Raw genomic sequence first — 18,932 nt, 5'->3', positions numbered from 1 at the left:
ATATGTTTTATTTAAGATAGTTTTATTAGGATCATATTTTCAAAATTCTAAGATATTATTATTTAGGAAGCAAGATTCTAGTGTATTTTTATTTAGGAAACTACTTGTTTTGTTCATTTAGGTTTCTTGAATTAAGTAGCATATCCTCCAAGCATCGTAAGCCTATAAATAAGCCTTCATGCATTAGGTTTTATTTCAGCTGGAATTGAGAACTAACCTAGCTAGAAGCTATCCTGCATCAGTAAGTGGTACCACATTCTATTTTGTTAGAGTGAAATGTATGCAAAGGGACGACCCCAATTTTCTTGTCTGTGCATCTATCTTTATTGAGAAACCATTCAACTGAAAGCTAAAAGTCATTAAGCCAATGAGCAAGAGTAGGCTTTAAAATCTAATAGCCTCATCTTGTGAAAGTCTGTTGTGCTTGCAAGTGCAAACAGAGCACAGGGCTCTTGCTTTTTCTTTTTGAAAATAATATAACAATGGGGGCACCAGGATTCGAATTTTGTAACTTTAGATTAAAGAAGCTTTGATATGATATTTTTAGTGGTTTTTGTTGTTATTGTAGGCTCTAATGCCTTCCACTCAACCTGAAGATCAGTGGTGAGTTCGGCCTCCCTTTTTGGATGAACTCATTTCTGGAAGTAAAAATTGGGTGGAACTGTTTGATTGTTTGGTAAACAGCTTTATGAGCTTTTAAGAAGCTAACTTTTAGCTTTTTAAGGGAGCTTTCATAAGTTACAAATTTGACGCTCTTAATACATAAAAAATTAACATTAAAAAAAAAAAAAAAACAAACAAACTATTCTATTCCCTGAGTGTTGTGGTTTCTTCTTTTCATTTTTTTTCTCATATACAAAATTACCCATGCATTATGTACATCTGGTAATATTTTATCTAGGTCACCTTTTTTTTCAGCCAAACACCTGAGATCAGTTTCTCCTTTCCAATAGCTCCTTTTTGAAAGGGAGCACTATTTTTACAGCAACCTGAATCAGCTCTTTTCTGGGCAATTTCAAAAGCTCATTTTGATCTGTCACGCAGGGGCTACGCTAAGTGTAGCTGAGGACCCTAGGGTTAGATGTTAATGACTATCTTTATTTTACTTCTTGCAGTTGAGCTGCAATATGAAAGAAAAACCCCTGTATTCCTTATCTCTTAGGCCCTATCCTTTAAATGAGGTAGCCAAACTACTAGTTCTCCATGGATTTCTGAATTCTAAACAAGAGCATAAGGATTCTTGTACAAACTGAATTTCAATCAAAGGGATTAAGTCTCTTAAAACTGGGTTAAGGTAAGATAAAAAAAAAATTGGAACAAAGACTTAATCTGGACTTGTTTGACTTTGTACCTAGACTATCTTGTCTAGCATCCTGTAAAGCTACATAATTGGTTCTCTTTCTTCAAAGACTACAAGTGTAATAGGAGCTCCCGTCAACAAAAGAACCAAAGCTAAGATGATCATCTCATGGCAATTGAGGACAAATCAAATCAGATAGAATTTTTCTTTTTAGTTTCGGTCCAATATTTTGAATTGATATATTAGATAGAGATCCTATCTTGCAAATTATCTCTCTTTTGTCTTGTCAATTGACCTTTCTTTTTATCCTTTCTTTTGAGCTCCTTAATGACTAAACAATTGAATCTCTTATAACTATCTAAATTCTACCCTACCACTCTAGAGGAGAGAAAGTTCACGTAGAAAAGGAAGGAATGTTTCTAGTAAACCCTCATAGACAGACTGCAAGAGAATTTGTAATTTGCAAACATTGGTAATTGAGAAGTGAGAAAAATTAAGAATGAAATCTGGGAAGTGATTTTTTTTTTTTTTTTTGAATTTATAAGAACTGAAGTCCCTTCTAGAGGAAATCACTGAACCATGAAATTTATATTTGAAACTAAAAAAATAAAAAAAATTCAACAAGCATATGATAAGTCCATTTGTTGTGATAGAATGAAATGTTGCATGTATTCCAGTTTTGTGAGTCACGAATGAAGAGGAAAATGCTTCCAAAATTTTCTAGTTATGAAGTTGAGACTTTTTCCTATTTTCCATGAAGCCATTTACTGCCTAAGTCTAGGTAAGAGCCCTTTCATTTTGCTTGTTAAGCATGTGAAGATGTGATCCATCTTCTAGGATATAGCTGCATTGCAAAAGCAGAATAGATTCATGAAGAAAATTGCAGCCAGCACAGATGTTGAAAGTGTAAATGTTTATAAAATTCTTCGAGTGAGATTGATCTTGTGCATGAATTCATCTCATACACTCATATGACATGAAACTATTTTTGTGGGTGATTGGCTCAGGTGGTAGGAATTGAAGGTGCAAGGGAGATTGTTTTGGGAGGTGGAAATATTCATTGCATCACACAGCAACAGCCGGCCATCTCATTCAACATCGAGAAACAGGATTAACAAGGTTTACTTCTTTTTCATGTGACGTTGGCTGTATTTCTGGTAGTGCATGCTTGTTCAAGTGAAGGCATCGAGATGTCAAACACCGACACATATTATAACAAGAATATGGGATTCTACTTCTTCCCATTCCTTTTAATCATAATATGGGACTACGATGAACTCACTTCTATTCTGCTTTGATCTTCAGTGTATCTCATTGAGAATTCATGGTCAGTGAGGAGGTTTGATTTATCAGAAGGATACATTTAAAAGAGAACATGACTTGTGCCATTGTTTTGCTTTGTTCACCAGAACAATGCCAAATTGGAAATGATCTTACTTTGAGAGGGCAAATTTCATTACCAAAAAAATGGGACTAATCTGATGAATCATTTTTGGTTCTCACATAAATATTAGGTGACCTAGCTTGTTTCATGCTAAACTATTTTTTCCCCAAGGAACAATTTGATGCCATCTACAGTGAGGAGTCCTTGAAAAAAGAGAATTACGGTGATTTTAATCATGACAAAGTCACAGAACAATGCTGCTTCTATTGTTCGCTTCCCCATCCATCCAAAGATGGCATTGTTTTGCTTCCCTCACAGCATCATTGCTGCAAATGTATTTTCACGGTAACATTATATTGGTTCTTAATTTGGTAAAACTACAATTGACATAAATTAGGCAATGGCTCAATTTTACAACTGAAATTCATATGAAAATTTTGCCACTTGATCCTTTCAACTACTTGAAAAAGAAGAAAACGCAGGAGAATTAATTAAGAGAGACGAGAGTCGAGAATGAGTAAAAGAAGCAGTTGCAGAAAATATTAATTTCATGTTGTTTACATTGGAATAAAACATCCTTCTCATCTGAAAATTCCCCCAACTGCCTATTGTACTTCACATAAGTAGCTATTTGTTGGCTTCTTAATTTCTTTATTGAAGAACATTTTGATCAATTCTCTTCCATGAAATGGCCCTCGCCCTCGAGGTTTCAAGAAAATGAAATTTGAAACCAATAATGTCCTTTGATCTTGTGAATAGACAGACATGGATTCATATAGTCAATCCCACTTAATAGGACTTAAGATACGTTGTTGTTGCTGCTGCTGTTCTCTGGTTGTGTAGAAAGGTCGGCCCATTGGATTAAGACTCGAGTAGCAGCTTGGCCGCCCTTTTTTTTTACCATTCTTTCTAGGTAAAACAGATTCATGTGTCAAAGGAGGTTGAGGTCATAATATTATATATAGTAATGCATTTTTTTTATATTGGGAAATATGAGCTGTTGAAAGCATTTTAGGAATTGGAGACTTATATTTTGTAGTTTGATTATTAGTACTAGTGTTGCCATTCTTTTTATCCAAACAATTAGATTAGGAAAAAGACTTGTACTAGTTTGAGTAATCCCATTGTATAGGAAAATGCTTAACGACACCGGCCCATGAAGGCATAGTGCTATTGTTGTATAGCACGACTACATTGTGTAGCATTTCCTTTGTAATTTGCTAAATTGCATTCTTTTGCAATGCTTTTAGGACCTTATGTTGATTAGTTGTACACCTATTTCAATGGAATTCTATGGTCATGCTTTCTTTGGATTGGTAAACACACATTTTCTCCAAATAAGTTAGAAAACTTTTCTAATAATCTTTTTTCAACCCAAGATCAACTAAATCAATCTATGCTCTCTATTTCATGGAATGGTTTGCCTAAAGTCATGGTAAGGTGACCACCTCTCACCCTAAACTTTTTTGTCATGTGTATGGAGAAATTGTCTTTGCCAATGAATAAAAGTTTTTTAAAGGAGGTACTTCTTTTCACCCAAGCTGCAACTCTCAAGTTAAGTCTATTACTTGTACTCTTTGTAAGTTCTGTGATGCTTTAAGATTGAAAGTGGATCTCAACAAATCTAATGCCACAATGTCCCCTTTGTTACTTTGAGGGTAGAGACTAGATATCTTTCATTATTAATATTCAAGTTGGCAAGGATCTCGGGAATTAGTTGGGTGTGCAGATCTCTATTTGTAAAGGGGGGAAAAATCCATTTGGATAGGCAGTCTGTTAAATTTGGTAGGGTGGGTGATACTAGCCCAATATACTTTTAACTTCTATTCTAAACGCAAACTACTTGGCTTCCTTAATCTATTTGTCATTCTATTAATAAAATATCTGGAAGATTCATTTGGAATTCATCTAATGGTAGATGAGGCACACATTTAGTGAACCAAAAACGGTAACTATGCTTAAGGAGTTAGGACTTGGGGGATTTGGTGTTGGATCAAAATTCAATTATGAGCATATATGTGAAACAATTGTGTTGTGGACTGTCTAATAAGGAAATGCCCTATTTAAAAGTGATCGGTTATTTTGGATTATAATGGGTTTTAATGTATCCGAAACGGTTGTGGACCTTTAATGTATAGATACTTTAATGGTTATTTTCGTTTCTTATGATGGACGAAAACAGAAATACACATATATGGTCAACGGTTATATATATAGTGGTTATGATCCCAGGATGACATGGACGGTTCGATAATTTCTCTTCTGTTTTCCTATCGTCAAAAGAGAATACAGAGAACGTAGATTGAATTCTCTGGACATTACGTGTTGATCTAGAAGGCCAACCGCACGGCTCAACACATCTTGTAATACTATGGATTTAGGTATGCTTTCGCATTTAATTTAATGTTCTTGATGATTTGACATGACTGATTCTGGCATGATGATGGTTCTTATTAATTAAAAAAAAATACTCTTTAAGTTCTTACAAGTGGTATCAGACCGGCTTCATGTTGAATAATTGGGAAATAGTTTCTCAATTTTGGGTTGATTTGAATAAATTTTTGTTTTTTTTTTAATATGAAAATTTCGATCCAAAATAATAATAATAATAATAATAACTATTTTGGAAATTTTGTTCTTTTCGGTGATCTTGAGATATTTAGTTGTAGTTTAAATTTAGTTATTATATTTTTGAGATAAAGATTTGGTTTAAATTTTTATTTTATCTTTTAGTAAATTCAAATCAAATTAAAATTATGACCCAATAGTTTTTAAAGGGAGGATGGTCAAAGGATGGAAGTTATAAAATAAATTCAAATATGGGTATTTTTAAGGACATGTGTGTGTGTGTGTGTGTGTGTATGTTTTGAAACGAAGTTGATTAAAACAGCAAGTCGCCAAAGTGCTCCTGTGACAATCAATTTTGTTTTAAATTATAAACGGCTTATGTGTGTGTAACGTATGTAAAAATTGATTGGCCCAAAGGAAGATAATTTTTTTGACAGAATTGCACATGCACCTGTGGTAATAAATGCGTGATAATTTTTCAGTCTATTTAACATGCAAGGCCGGCTATTCATAATATGGGGCCCTAGGCGAATAATTTAATCAATGACCCTTAATATTTTGTTTAATTTTTATTTTTATTTTTATTTAAATTAATTTTTCCAGCGTTTTGAAATGCAAAAATAAATTTATCAAGAGCTTCCTTTTGAGATGACACTAATTCTTCTTCTTTTTTTCTTTTTTTATTTTTCATATTCGGATTCATATTTTCTCATTGACATAATTAAATTTCAAAATTAACACTAACTATAAATTGACAAATTATGTAAACAAATAAAAATAAATTTAATAAATCTATAGAAATGATAGATTGAAACAATATAACCTGATTATTATTATTATTATTATTATTATTACAAATCTATCGGCGAGTGAGACTTTAGAGATATCATATTCTTGCCGGATACAACGCTCTAATCTCAAAGCTTCCAAAATCTAAGAAAGAATAGAAAAAAAAAAAATCAGAGTAAAAATAATAGAAAAATAATGCACAAACATTAAAATCAAAATTAGGATGGATGAAAATTACAGAGAATCGGAGGCTTAAAGATGATGAACACAAGAGCCGGAGCAAAAATCATAGAGACACCGAGAGATGAGAGTGAGAGAGTGTGAGAGATGGAAAGATTTTCTAAAAGAGAGAGATGAGAGCAATAGATAGTTAGAAATATAATAAAGTTGTTAGTTGGGATGTCAATGAGACTTGAAAAAAAAAGAATTAAATTGCATTTATTTGTTAGTTGGGAAGTTAATGTATGGGAAGAGAGCATGATAAATAATATTAACATTATTTAATTTAAAAAAAATTTAAGACCCCAAAAATATATTATTATATTAGAAAAAAAATTTGGGGCCCCAAAATTTTTGAGACCCTAGGCGAACACCTCAATCGCCTAAAGGAGTAGTCGGCCCTGCTTTTCCTCACTGTCTTATGAAGAGTAGAGTTTTGAATTTTTGTTCATAATATTGAATTTTTTTAAGTATTAGAATTGGGTCAATTTTGATGTGAGTTAATGTTTTTTTTATTTGATTAAGTTTTCTAGTTATTTAAAATACATATTTGAAATGAAGGAAAATTCATACTATTATGCATATAACAATGATAATAGAGTGGAGGGCAGGAGGACTTGAATTTATGAATGGTTGTGAACTCACTGGATGATGTATATATATGATTTATGCAAACAATAAGCTTTGCGATAGAGTTCATAAGAAAATCATAAAATTAACTATCTGTTCAAAAAAAAGGAATTTTGAGTCTAAAACGATCCAATAGACTCAAAAAAATTTTGAAAGATTGAACACTAAGACCGATTGAAAGATAGAATTTGATTTAGTACTGTAAACAATGGGCAATGGGTTCACATCTAAAGATTGTAATGGTTTTTATGCATAAATGGAAGTAAAAAATTTATCTTAGAACCGATGGACCATGTTTCTATAGTATTCAAGTGGGTCATGAAAATAGGATGACGAGTTTTTTTTTTTGAGAAATGATCGTTCGAGATTGTATTATGAATATCTTGGAAATGCCTCTTTGTTTTTTACAAAACTTTTCAAATAAATATGTCATGATCTGTGCTCTATTTTTTAGGATTACCATTTTCATGTTCCAAAATTGAAAGAATGATTAGTCGTACCTCTGCCAAGAATATCCAACCGAGTGCCTTAAGGGTCTAGGTGAATTATTAAAAATGTTCTCATATTAAAAAATTTTCTTCCTTTTTCTTCCAAAACGAATTTACATGTTTAAAATAAAAACCAAAATTTGAACAAATCTTAGGAAATCAATTTGCAGGAAAATCTATTTTATTCAAATCACATTAACATTTTCACTTTACAAAATATCTACGCCCATGCATTACAAACATGGAAAATAGACATCTCATATACTTATTACATAGTGTACAACATAAGGAGATTCAAATATAATTCGCATTATGAAGCCTTATTACGAACTTCTTTGATATTAAGGATCACAAAATAAAATAGTAGAAAAAAAAAAAGGGTCATACTGGATCAGTAGGCTTTTATTTTGAGAAAATTCTTACTTTTTGAATCGTTTTGACTTTTATTTTGGTATAGGCATATCATATACAAACATGCGTTATATATATATTCCAAGAACACAACACTAGACACTAAAATATCCAAAGAATAATTAAATTCCTTTACTACTATATTTCAATTTGCAAATCAAACATCTCATTATTTCTCTCTCTGTCTCTCTCTCTCTCTCTCAGACATAGACACAAATAAATAATAATAAAGTATAGACACATCTGGCCTATAAATTTTTTTATTTATTTTTTTTTTACTTTTCTTTTTTTCCCTCTCTCTCTCTCTCTCTCTCTCTCTCTCTCTCTCATAATTAATTAAATAACAACAAAGTAGTTCTTTCTTTTACATTTCTTTTCTCTAATTTTCCTTTCAATTTTTTTTGAAAAAATATTTTCTATTTATTTTTTACTTGAAACTTTCTTTAATCTTACTTTGGCTCATGTTGGATCTTTTGACTCAAAAATCGTCAATACATAATCACTAGTGTTTCTCGTTAATTAGTGCTTCTTACAGTATATGTAATTAACATATATGATTAGTTTGTATTTTTGCAAACATTTTCATTCACATTTCATACAATACGGGTGGATTCCCTTGTCCGCTTTAATTTTACATTTAAGTTGCTCCATGCAAAATGCAAGCCTATTTTTACGATTAACAACTGTATCCAAGACATTTTGCGACATTTTGCCCAGACTAATCAGTTCCCTACATCAGACTAATCTGTTGCCTACACCAGCCGTGCCCAAATGCAAGCATATTTGCCAATATATAAATCCCTCCATATGCAAAACCATTAAGCCACCCCCTTCATAGACTTGCAAAACTTAACGACATCCACCTTAGTGAATATTCACTTCCACCTTTCTCAAATTGGATCAAGAATTTTATTTGAATAATAGAACGAAAAAATAAGAAAAAAAAAAACTGTTTTCCATTGTACTCTCTTTAAATGAAATACTGTTAAAGAGAAAGTTATATTTCAACATGATAAAAAAATTAAAAGAAATCAAATATAAGAAGGCATAAAACCAAAATCTTATTTCCTGTCTGATAGCCAAACATGAAAATATAAGTTGGTTTGAATTTTCATTTCTTTCTCAAGTGTTATTCATATTCCAAACGGGGCCATAGATGTAGTTCATCTAACCTCTATGTTTTTATTTTAAAAAAGAAGAACGAAAATAAAGAGTTCCACCAAAGTTTGGCAGCATCATGGTTACATTTCGTCAATTTATGTCAACCATATAGTTTGAGAGTACCCTACCGTTCAAGGCCTCAACTAAAACAAAAAAGTCAACTCTATAACAAAAACTGAGAGATAAGAGGATTTCAATAAAATATAGTGCTAAAGAAAGCTCATACAACGTATCGATAGGTGACATATCGGCCTGCTGTCTCACTTGGCCGGATTATTTTCACAACTTGCCCACGTTTCAGCCCGTAATATCTTGCAATTGGATCTGTCACCTGAATCCGAGGTAGCTGAATCCCATCCAATCCAAAGTACAGCAACAGAGATATCAGTATTTGGTGCAAATTCAAATGGAGAATGAACAGAAATGTGCATTAGACAAACCCAGATCCATCGTAACATTAAGGATAATAATAGCTTGCTCAAAGTTGACAAAAAAGCAACTGAAATCTGCATTATACTAACATACAAACCCATGACAATATTGAAGCATGGCAACTTGCTTACAATGTTCAATATGCATAGAAACAAAAGGCGTGACAATTAATATGCCCATTGTTTGTAGTTCACGAGGTAGCCTACTAATAGCTCTATCTAAAGGAAAGTTCATTATGTGTGAAGGGGTTCATAAATATAATCCGTGTTGAGCTACAGGTATATCAGAAATCAATCCCAAGGTTGCTCTTCACCCCATATCAAGCACAATGACAATCCATTAGCCAACCACCTTGCTTAATTATATCTGCACACTTCTAATGTTACAATTTGGATAAAGAAATTTCTCTATTCACCAGTTTTTTTCTCCTTTGATTGCCTTCGTCCAATAAAAATTTCATCTTCATACCATAAAAAATTCAACAAGTGACATCTAAATTGCTCAAAACTCACCTGTGTTTCTTTGACAGTATACCTCTCCAGCAAAGTCTTCTTCTCTTGATCTGCAAGAACTTGATGCTCAGGAACAAGAACATGTTCCTTAATGTTGACCAACAATTCAGCCTCCTGTATCCAGAGAGTTGATAAACATTAATATCCTATTTTTAAGTCCAACAATTAATCCTGATAAGCAACACAATAACTATAACAGCATTTATTGCATACGAAAGATGACCCAAGGAGAAAATGAAAAGAAAAAGTATTCCAGTTAAGCTGTATGGTACCCAAAAGAGTCGCAGAACCAAAAAATACCAAGTCATGGTACACTGAAAATCTCTTGAAAACAATTTTAAAACTTAAATTAGGCCAAACAATTATCTTGTTTCTGTTCCAGAGATTCTGTTGACAAGGTACTGCACCAGCTTACCAGATCGCCAAAAACCATTTTGAGAGAGAATTCATGAGCACTGTCTAATCCAAACAGGGCAGCCATCAAATCACAAATAATTACTAGAGATGAAAGCATCCTAATCAATTGAATTTGTCAAAACTATATGTAAGCACAGACATACAATATTTAAAATCTCCCAAAATAGTCCACAATATTGAAAAGGTTGCTATTTTTACAGACCTTTTGGGTTCTTTTGTAGCATTGCACAAGATGCAGGAATCTGGGTACATTGGGATTAAATTGCTCATTTAAAGAACACTAATAATCTTTCCAGTTACATAGTAGACAAATATAAAAATGCAGCATATTTTCAGTTTTTCAAGGTCTGTAATAAAGAGTTTGTTCAGTTATGAAAAATAGTTTTCATATTTCTTTTGTAGATTTTTTAAAAATACAAAAAAAAAATTGCTTTTCAATTTTTAAAAAATATATATAACAAGGCAGAAATCTAAAAAACAATAGAAAGACGGTTTCCAACTTTCCAATACAAATTTAGAAAATTGGAAAACCAGGTGGCATTTTCTTTGTAGTAATTGAAAAATTGGATGGAAAATAAAACTATTTTACACAAGTGAATGGCGCCAAAACTTTTTATCATTTTCCAGTTTTTTAAATCAAATGTTGCAAAACTGAAAATTAAGCTGGTCCTTCTCCAAACAGGCCCTAAACTATTATGCTGAACTACTGAAGGCTTTGAAATTTCGTTAACAGACATCCTTCATCTTGTCTTTCTTTTTTCAGAATCTTCAACTTACGTATGCTTGTGTTAATAATTTTTCTTTAGTTTTTTCTTTTTTGCTTGGCTTGTTAATTTTCCTACTGAAATACAAGTTTAACATTTTCTACTACTTTGTAAGGCAATCTTTTGTATAAATAATTAGCATGAAATCATAAATCACACCATTACACATGTTATCTGACTTCACAGTACATTAATCAAAAATCCAATTTTAACACCATTGTACACCATATGCCATTGTTGATTCAATGGACAGTCCTTAATCATATGACTTACAAAAAAGTTGCTTAAACCACTACATGGGAGTAAAAAACTACCACAAAATAAACAAATGATAGTATGCATGTAAAACTTTAAACACAACTGCAAATGACAACGTTGTTCTATTAGCAAATAGCAAGGCATGCAGTAGCAGCAGTACATATGAATGGTGAATGCCTTCCCATCAACAAAGCCTTGCAAATGTGATTCCAACATGGAAAATACAATTTTCCAAAATGATCCTACCCATTCAATCCATCAAACATCTAAGCAACATGATGACTCTCATTTAGATGACCCTCATTTGTCAAAATGGCACACATTTAAATGAGTCAATACTTGGCCTAAGATATTCATGAGATAGGAACAAACTATATGGCAGTTAAAATGTATTGCCCTTATGCTGCTGATATTAAAGAATTCAGATTTTTGGGATGGATAAAGCTGCTGATATTCAATATATTATTGACATGAAAACATTGCACAAGGGCTGGCAGGTTCTAACAGCCAAACTCTTGTCTTTATAATATTGAAAAGGCATTTTTTTTTTATACCTGGAAAACCTCCAAATGGAATTTTGCAGATATTTCATTTATGCATGTCCTGGCAAAGGGCGTCAAGTTCTGTTGGACAACCAAGATTGCCCTGAAAACATTTTCTGACTTCATCCGATTTGTGTAAGTCTTCATCGTCTTAACCCCAACCTTCTGCTCCTCAGGAAAGAAAACATAAATCTGACCAAGAAGAACCACCAGTGACTAGAAAAACAAAAAGAATAGAGAGACTAACAGGACAACAGCATATGGAACACAAGTTCTACAAAACATGAAATTTCAAATGGAGGAAAAACCTTAACCAGAGGTGGGGAAAATTACCCAACCTCTTACTAAGTTGCAGATGCAAAAGTTAACTTCAATAACTGTGTGAATAGCTTATGAATTCACAAGAACACAAAATATATAGAAAGAAATTCTTGTGCACACACTGCAAAAGATGACCTAAGACCAAAAATCTTGGGTAAAAATGAGGTAATAAACACTTTATCTTTCTTCATCATTGTAACTAAAACAAATTTTTTCCCTTAACTGCAAGCCACAGTAGCTTCATGCCTTCAGCTAAGAAATAAAAAAGAAGGATACACAACTCCAACAACAATTAAACATGAAAAGAACTAGAGCGTCTAAATACCCTCTGTACTAAGATAACAGCTGCAAATAACTGAGGATAACGAATATCTTTTAAACTTAAAAAACAGATGATGAAAACAATGCATAGCATACCTGACTAGAGCTATCATCCCGCTTTGCCTTGTTGATAACAAGATCTTCCCTTTTCATGTTCTCCCCATATTTGTCAATAAATTGTCTTTTTGTCATATTAACTTCAAATTCCCCAACAAAATAACCTCGATCCCTCAGCATTTGCATCACAGTTCTTCTAATTCTATGTAGCCTAGTGATATCTTCATCTGATGTAGACATCTCCTCACCTGGTAAGCATCGGTAAAGAGCTAGTCAATTTGGTGCTGTTGTGATAAACTTATGGAAACAAAATGGTTACAAAATGCTATGTAAAAAAACAATGGACTGATTTTTTTAACAAAGTATAAGACTTGGTAATGCAGGAACAGTTCTACAGAATGTACAGGCTTCCTTTTCTAAATTTGACTCAAATGTGTTGAGGGGGTTTTCGAGAGGGGAGGAGAGTTTTTGTTGCACACAAGTGATAGATGTTTGGACAGGGCCAAGGGATGAGAACAAGGCAATTCCCAAGAAACTCAAGCCTGAATGCTGGCAGGTGAAGGTGTTTTGATGGTTAAAGTAATTCCTCAAACTAGTGGGAATTCAAACTGAGGACATTGGAAAGAGAAAGAGAGCCCAATTGCTTAAATGTCAAAAGGTTGCCATTCAAGAATGATGGGGTGTATCTATGGGGATGAGGCAAAATGATGTGAGATGTCATCTTCCAATAAGAGAATACCAAGTCACATCTCAATCAATGAGAAAACAGTAAATTATTGAATTATTTAGAGTCATGAATCATGATAGATGGTTAGGGTGAGAGAGAGACACAGGAAACATGCGAACGCTTGAGCTGCCCTGGAAAAGGCTAAGGGATCATGATTCCCTTAATGAACCCTCATTCAAGCTCACCAACCCAAGACCCTCTAGAACATCTCAGGATCAGGATTGAAAGAGGCCCAGTCATACAACAACAACAAAACCAAGCCTTAGGTCCCACTAGGTGGGGTCAGCTATATGAATCCTTTTACACCAATTTATGCGATCATCGATCATTTCTTTGAACAAATTCAGGAATATTAAATCCTTACTCACAATCTCTCCCCAAGTTATTTTAGGTCTACCCCTACCCCTTTTACTGCCCCCCACAGTAATGAACTCACTCTTCCTCACTGGTGCACTATGTGGCCTACGTTGCAAGTATCCATACCATCTGAATCGTCCCTCCCTTATCTTATCTTCTATAGAAGCTATACCTAACTTACCGAGAATATGTTCATTCCTTAATTTATCTTGCAATGTTATACCACTCATCCATCTAAGCAATATAGCTGTCCTACAAAACTTCCCTTTCAATTTTAAGGATATTCTACGATCACAAAGCACACTTGAAGCATTTCTCCATTTTACCCAACCTACTTTAACTCTATGCATTACATCATATTCAATTTCTCATTCAACTTGCATAATAGATCCAAGGTATCAAATTCTACAAGTGCTATTTATTTATTCATCATTAAGTTTAACTTTATCTCCAATATTCTTCCTATCATTACTAAAATTACATTTCACATATTCTGTCTTATTTCTACTTATCCTAAAGCCTTTAGATTCCAAAACTTCTCTCCATAATTCAAACTCAGTCTCTACTTCGTCCCTAGTTTCACCAATTAATACAATATCATCTGCAAACAACATACACCACGGACCTCCTTTTGAATACTCTTAGTCAATTGGTCCATCACTAAAGCAAAAAGATAAGGAATCAAAGCAGATCTTTGATATACACCTATGGTGATTGGAAATTCTCTAGTTTCTCCATCTAGAGTCCTTACACTAGTCATTACTCCATCGTACATATCCTTAATGACATCAGTATACCTACTACATACACCCTTTTTTTCTAAAACCCGCCATAGAACTTCCTTAGGTATCTTATCATATGCTTTCTCAAGGTCAATAAATATCATATGCAAGTCCCTCTTCTTTTCCCCTAAACATTTCTATTAATCTTCTTAAAAGATATATAGCTTATGTGGTAGATCTCTCGAGCATAAAACCAAATTGATTTTCCGAAACCTTCGTTTCTAACCTTAATCTTTGTTCAACTACTCTTTCCCATAGTTTCATCATATGACTCATAAGTTTAATTCCACTATAATTATTACAATTTTGAATATCTCCTTTATTTTTGTATATAGGTATCAAAGTGTTTTTCCTCCATTCATCTAGAATTTTCGTAATTTTTATAGTTGTATTAAATAAATTAGTTAACCATATAAATCCATTATCACCTAAGCATTTCCAAACTTCAATTGAGATGTTATCTGGTCCCATAACTTTCCCATTTTTCATCTTTTTTAGAGCAAACTTAACTTCGTTAACTCTAATTTTGCGAATAAATCTCATATTTTTAATCTTTTGTTCATTTGACAATTCTAAGTTTAAGTCTTCTATTTGGTTTTCATTAAACAACTCACCAAAGTAACTTCGTCATCTTTCTTTAATGTTTTCGTCCTTAACCAAGACTATATCATCATCACTTTTTATACATTTTACATTTCCTAAGTCCTTACTCTTCCTTTCTCTAACTTTAACAAGTTTAAATATATCTCTTTTCCCTTCTTTTATATCTAATCTATCATACAAACTATTAAATTATCTGTATTTAGCTTCACTAACAGACTTTTTTGCATCTTTTCTTGCCTCCTTATACTTTTCAAAGTAATCCCTGTTTCTACATTTTTGCCACATTTTATAACAAATTATTTTTGTCTTTATGGCTTTTTATACATCTTTATCCCACCACCAACTTTCTTTGTTATTCAAGAATCTTCCTCTTGATTCACCTAAAATCTCTTTTACCATCTTTTTAATAGAGCTAACTAATCTACTCCAAAAAGTATTTGTATCTATCCCATCCTCTATAGTCCAATCCCCATCTTTGATCATTTTATCTTTAAATTTGATTATATTTTCTCCTTTTAGGTTCCACCACCTAGTTCTCTTACACTGGTTTATTTTATCCTTTTTCTTCCATTTTTTAATACATATATCTAACACTAAGACTTTATGTTGCGTGGTAAGGCTTTCACCTAGAATAACTTTACAATCCTCGCATGATAAATGATCTACCCTCCTAGTTAAAAAAAAAAATCTATTTGACTTCTATTTTGTCCACTTTTAAAGGTTATTAAGTGTTCTTCTTTTTTCTTAAAGCAACTATTCATTATACTAAAATCAAATGACGTTGCGAAGTCTAAGATCATTTTCCCATGCTCATTTTGTCTCCATATTCATATGCTCTATGTATCCTCTCATAATTTTTATTATCCCTTCCGACATGTCCATTCAAATCTCCTCCTATAAAATTTTCTCAGTCCTTGGTATGCCTTGTATAATACTATCCATATCTTCCCAAAATTGTCTATTAAGATTTTCTACTAAGCTGACCTAAGGAGCATAAGCACTAATGATATTTATTATCTCTTGTCCTAATACCATCTTGATTTTTATAATTGTATCCCCTACTCTATTTACATCAACAACGCTATCTTTTAAGTTTTTGTCTATAATAATTCCTACTTCATTCTTATGTTTTTCTTTTCCAGTGTACCAAAGTTTAAATCCTGATTTATCAATTTCTCTAGTTTTCTCCCCCATCCACTTAGTTTCTTGAAGGCAAATTATATTAATTCTTCTTCTGATCATTATGTCCACAATTTCCATGCTTTACCCATAAGCGTCCCTATATTCCAAGTTTCTAATCTAATCCTAATTTTTTGAACTAACATCTTTACCTGGCCACATCCAGAATGATGTAGGAACCCTCGCATATTTGACACCGTACCAGGCGCCGACACGGCGCGTCGCTTCGGGGCGACGTCCTAACCCACCCTTGCCCATTTTTCGCGACACCCGGGTGATACAAGTGCAACGCATCACTCGTAAGGGACGCCCCAGCAAATATTCGATAAGGATTCATATCATAGTGATCTAACAAATTTTACACTAACTGTCAGCTACCTAATGCAACCCTCCTCCTTTACCCGGGTTTGGGACCAGCTGTGTGTGAAAAAATAGGACATTAAGTGCATCACATGCGGAGTTGGTAGAGACCCAGCCATGTATCTTTGTAATTGATCGATTATGAATATTCCGAGTTACTAAAATTCCTGCACATATACATGTTTCTATATGTGTAAGCAAGCAGCAAATAGACAGGACATCAACTAAATATCACAAAAAAAATTTCAAAACAACACTCCCTAAATCCTATAAAAAAGAAATTCTGAATAAAAAGAAAAGGGAATAGGGGAATAATTTGAGACAATTCCCCAAGTCCCACCTTTTCTTGCATCAATTTATGCATGTAAGAAATATGTTTGTTGATCTACAACAAAATTAAAGGGCTTTTATAATCAATCCTTTTTTCTTTAAAGTTAGGAATCATTTGGAACCACTTACAGAAAAGTACTTTTTTTGGAAAAAGTACTTATCCAGACAAGTACTGATAATAAGAACTTATTTGAAAAAAGTAACTCTTTGGTTGTGTATAAAAATAAGTAAAGAATATTAAGTACTTACAAAATAAGTAGTGTTTAGATACCACTTGTATAAGTACTGTTTGAATATGTATTATTATTCTGTAAATAATATTATACATTTCAACATGTAATTAATATATAATATAAAACAAAATAATATAATATATAATTATTATTTATTTTAAAATTTTTATTAATACTTTCTATTTAACATTCTTTAATTAATATTTTAGTGTTATATGATTTAAAAAATTAAATAATACTAAATAGTCTTATTTAAATGAGCAATTTAATCCCAATATGTCCAGATTCTTGCATCTTGTGCCATGCTACAAAGACCTGAAAAGGTCTGTACAAATAGTAACCTTTTCAAAACTCTGGACTTGTTCAACAACAATCTAGTCTGTAATAATCCTCTTTATAAAATAAGACCACCTTTTCGACATTAATTTTTCAGCAACAATATTTTATCATTCCACACCAATCTATTTTCAAAATTTCAACAATTCTATTTATAAAATAGAGCAACAATTTTTCAGTAAAACTTTATCACAGCAATGTTGTTACCACGGTAAAATAGCAGCGAGTCAAGAACATAATCTTTTAGTAAAAAAAAAAAAAAAAAAGACAATAAAACAATGTATAATTTTTTCAATAAAATAGCAGCAAGTCTTCAAGACTGCAAGAACATCATCATATAATTAATCAAATTACAGCAATTTAATAAAATTATTGAATAAAAATAAGACTACCTAACTATATATATATCTCAATTCATAAATCCAGGCTTCAGTTCATCGATTGATTGGCTTTCAGTTCAAAGCTATCCATGAAGTTTCAACAAATTGGTGGGGGGGGGGGGGGGACGAAGACATATTTGTTACCTGGGAAGAAATTAGAGATTGTGATCGCAAGTTCAATAGACGTTTGGAGGAGCGGCCAGCGTTGATTCTCTCTCTCTCTCGCTCTAAGACGACGATGGAGAAAAAAAAATGAGAGAAACAGTGAGGCGATGAGGAGCCCCAAACGCAGAAAACAAAGAGAAGAAAGAGCTCCAGAGCGTCTGCCCTTCGCCTAAATAGCCGTCTCCAAGTTTTGGTTTTAATTTAGAAAATGAATAATTGTAAAGAAAATAAATTAAAATTAAAAACTATTTTAATTTGATTAGAGAAGCAGTGTTTTGGAAAATTAAAAAATAAGATTAATTGTATTATTTTATACTGCTAGCTTAGTTGGCAAAATAGCTATTCCATACAAAAAATAAAATATAATAAAAATTTTAAAATATAAATAATAAATTATATATTTTATATTATTTTATTTAAAGTATAACAAGAAATAAGAGGCATTTATAGGGTAAATTTGAAAGTAATTATTTTTTTGTTATAAATTTATTAAAAAAATTTCACATTAATATTTATTTTATAATATCAATATAATTTTTTATATAACTAATTATAACTCATTTATGTTAGGAGTAGATATTCTGCAAACCAAATTCAAGGTTAGAGATTTTTCTTTTTTCTTTTTTTTTCCCTTTTTTTTTTTATTACATAGGAACTCCAGCCACCAACAAGTCTTTCGGATCCCCTAGTGCGAAACCAAACCTACGGATCAACGTCCTCCTCTTAAATCATACTGATCAGGTAAAGTCCAGAATGCGGACACAACTTCCGTGCATTAGTTGGGTGTTCAGCCAACCTGATTCCGGGATACATCTCCATTACCATCCACGGTCCATGCTGGCTCACAGACGAACTCTCACTATCCACGATCCCAACTAACTTACAGAGTAAATTCTCTCATAAGCA

The 18,932-nt window shown here is 32.5% G+C and overlaps 2 protein-coding genes across 2 annotated transcripts in view; one reads left to right on the top strand and one right to left on the bottom strand.

The window, feature by feature from the left end:
• Nucleotides 1-2,674, top strand: part of LOC131146130 (agmatine deiminase) — a 43,228-nt gene extending 40,554 nt beyond the window's left edge. The window contains exon 10 of the mRNA XM_058095484.1: nucleotides 2,308-2,674. Within this exon, the coding sequence (XP_057951467.1) occupies nucleotides 2,308-2,415 (108 nt within the window). The 3' untranslated portion in view covers nucleotides 2,416-2,674. The remainder of the gene's footprint in view (nucleotides 1-2,307) is intronic.
• Nucleotides 2,675-8,948: 6,274 nt separating this feature from the next.
• Nucleotides 8,949-18,240, bottom strand: LOC131146129 (DNA-directed RNA polymerases II and IV subunit 5A-like). Its single transcript, XM_058095483.1, has 5 exons — nucleotides 18,006-18,240; nucleotides 12,614-12,822; nucleotides 11,888-12,067; nucleotides 9,895-10,008; nucleotides 8,949-9,296 (listed from the first exon to the last, which is right to left on the bottom strand). The coding sequence occupies exons 2-5, from the start codon at nucleotides 12,812-12,814 to the stop codon at nucleotides 9,171-9,173; spliced, it is 621 nt and encodes a 206-aa protein (XP_057951466.1). The 5' UTR covers nucleotides 12,815-12,822; nucleotides 18,006-18,240; the 3' UTR covers nucleotides 8,949-9,170.
• Nucleotides 18,241-18,932: the final 692 nt, after the last annotated feature.

The sequence above is a fragment of the Malania oleifera genome, chromosome 13, assembly GCF_029873635.1.
Source record: "Malania oleifera isolate guangnan ecotype guangnan chromosome 13, ASM2987363v1, whole genome shotgun sequence".
Lineage (NCBI taxonomy): Eukaryota > Viridiplantae > Streptophyta > Magnoliopsida > Santalales > Ximeniaceae > Malania > Malania oleifera.
The sequence above is the reverse complement of the archived record's forward strand: the minus strand, read 5'-3'. Positions and strand labels throughout refer to the sequence as shown.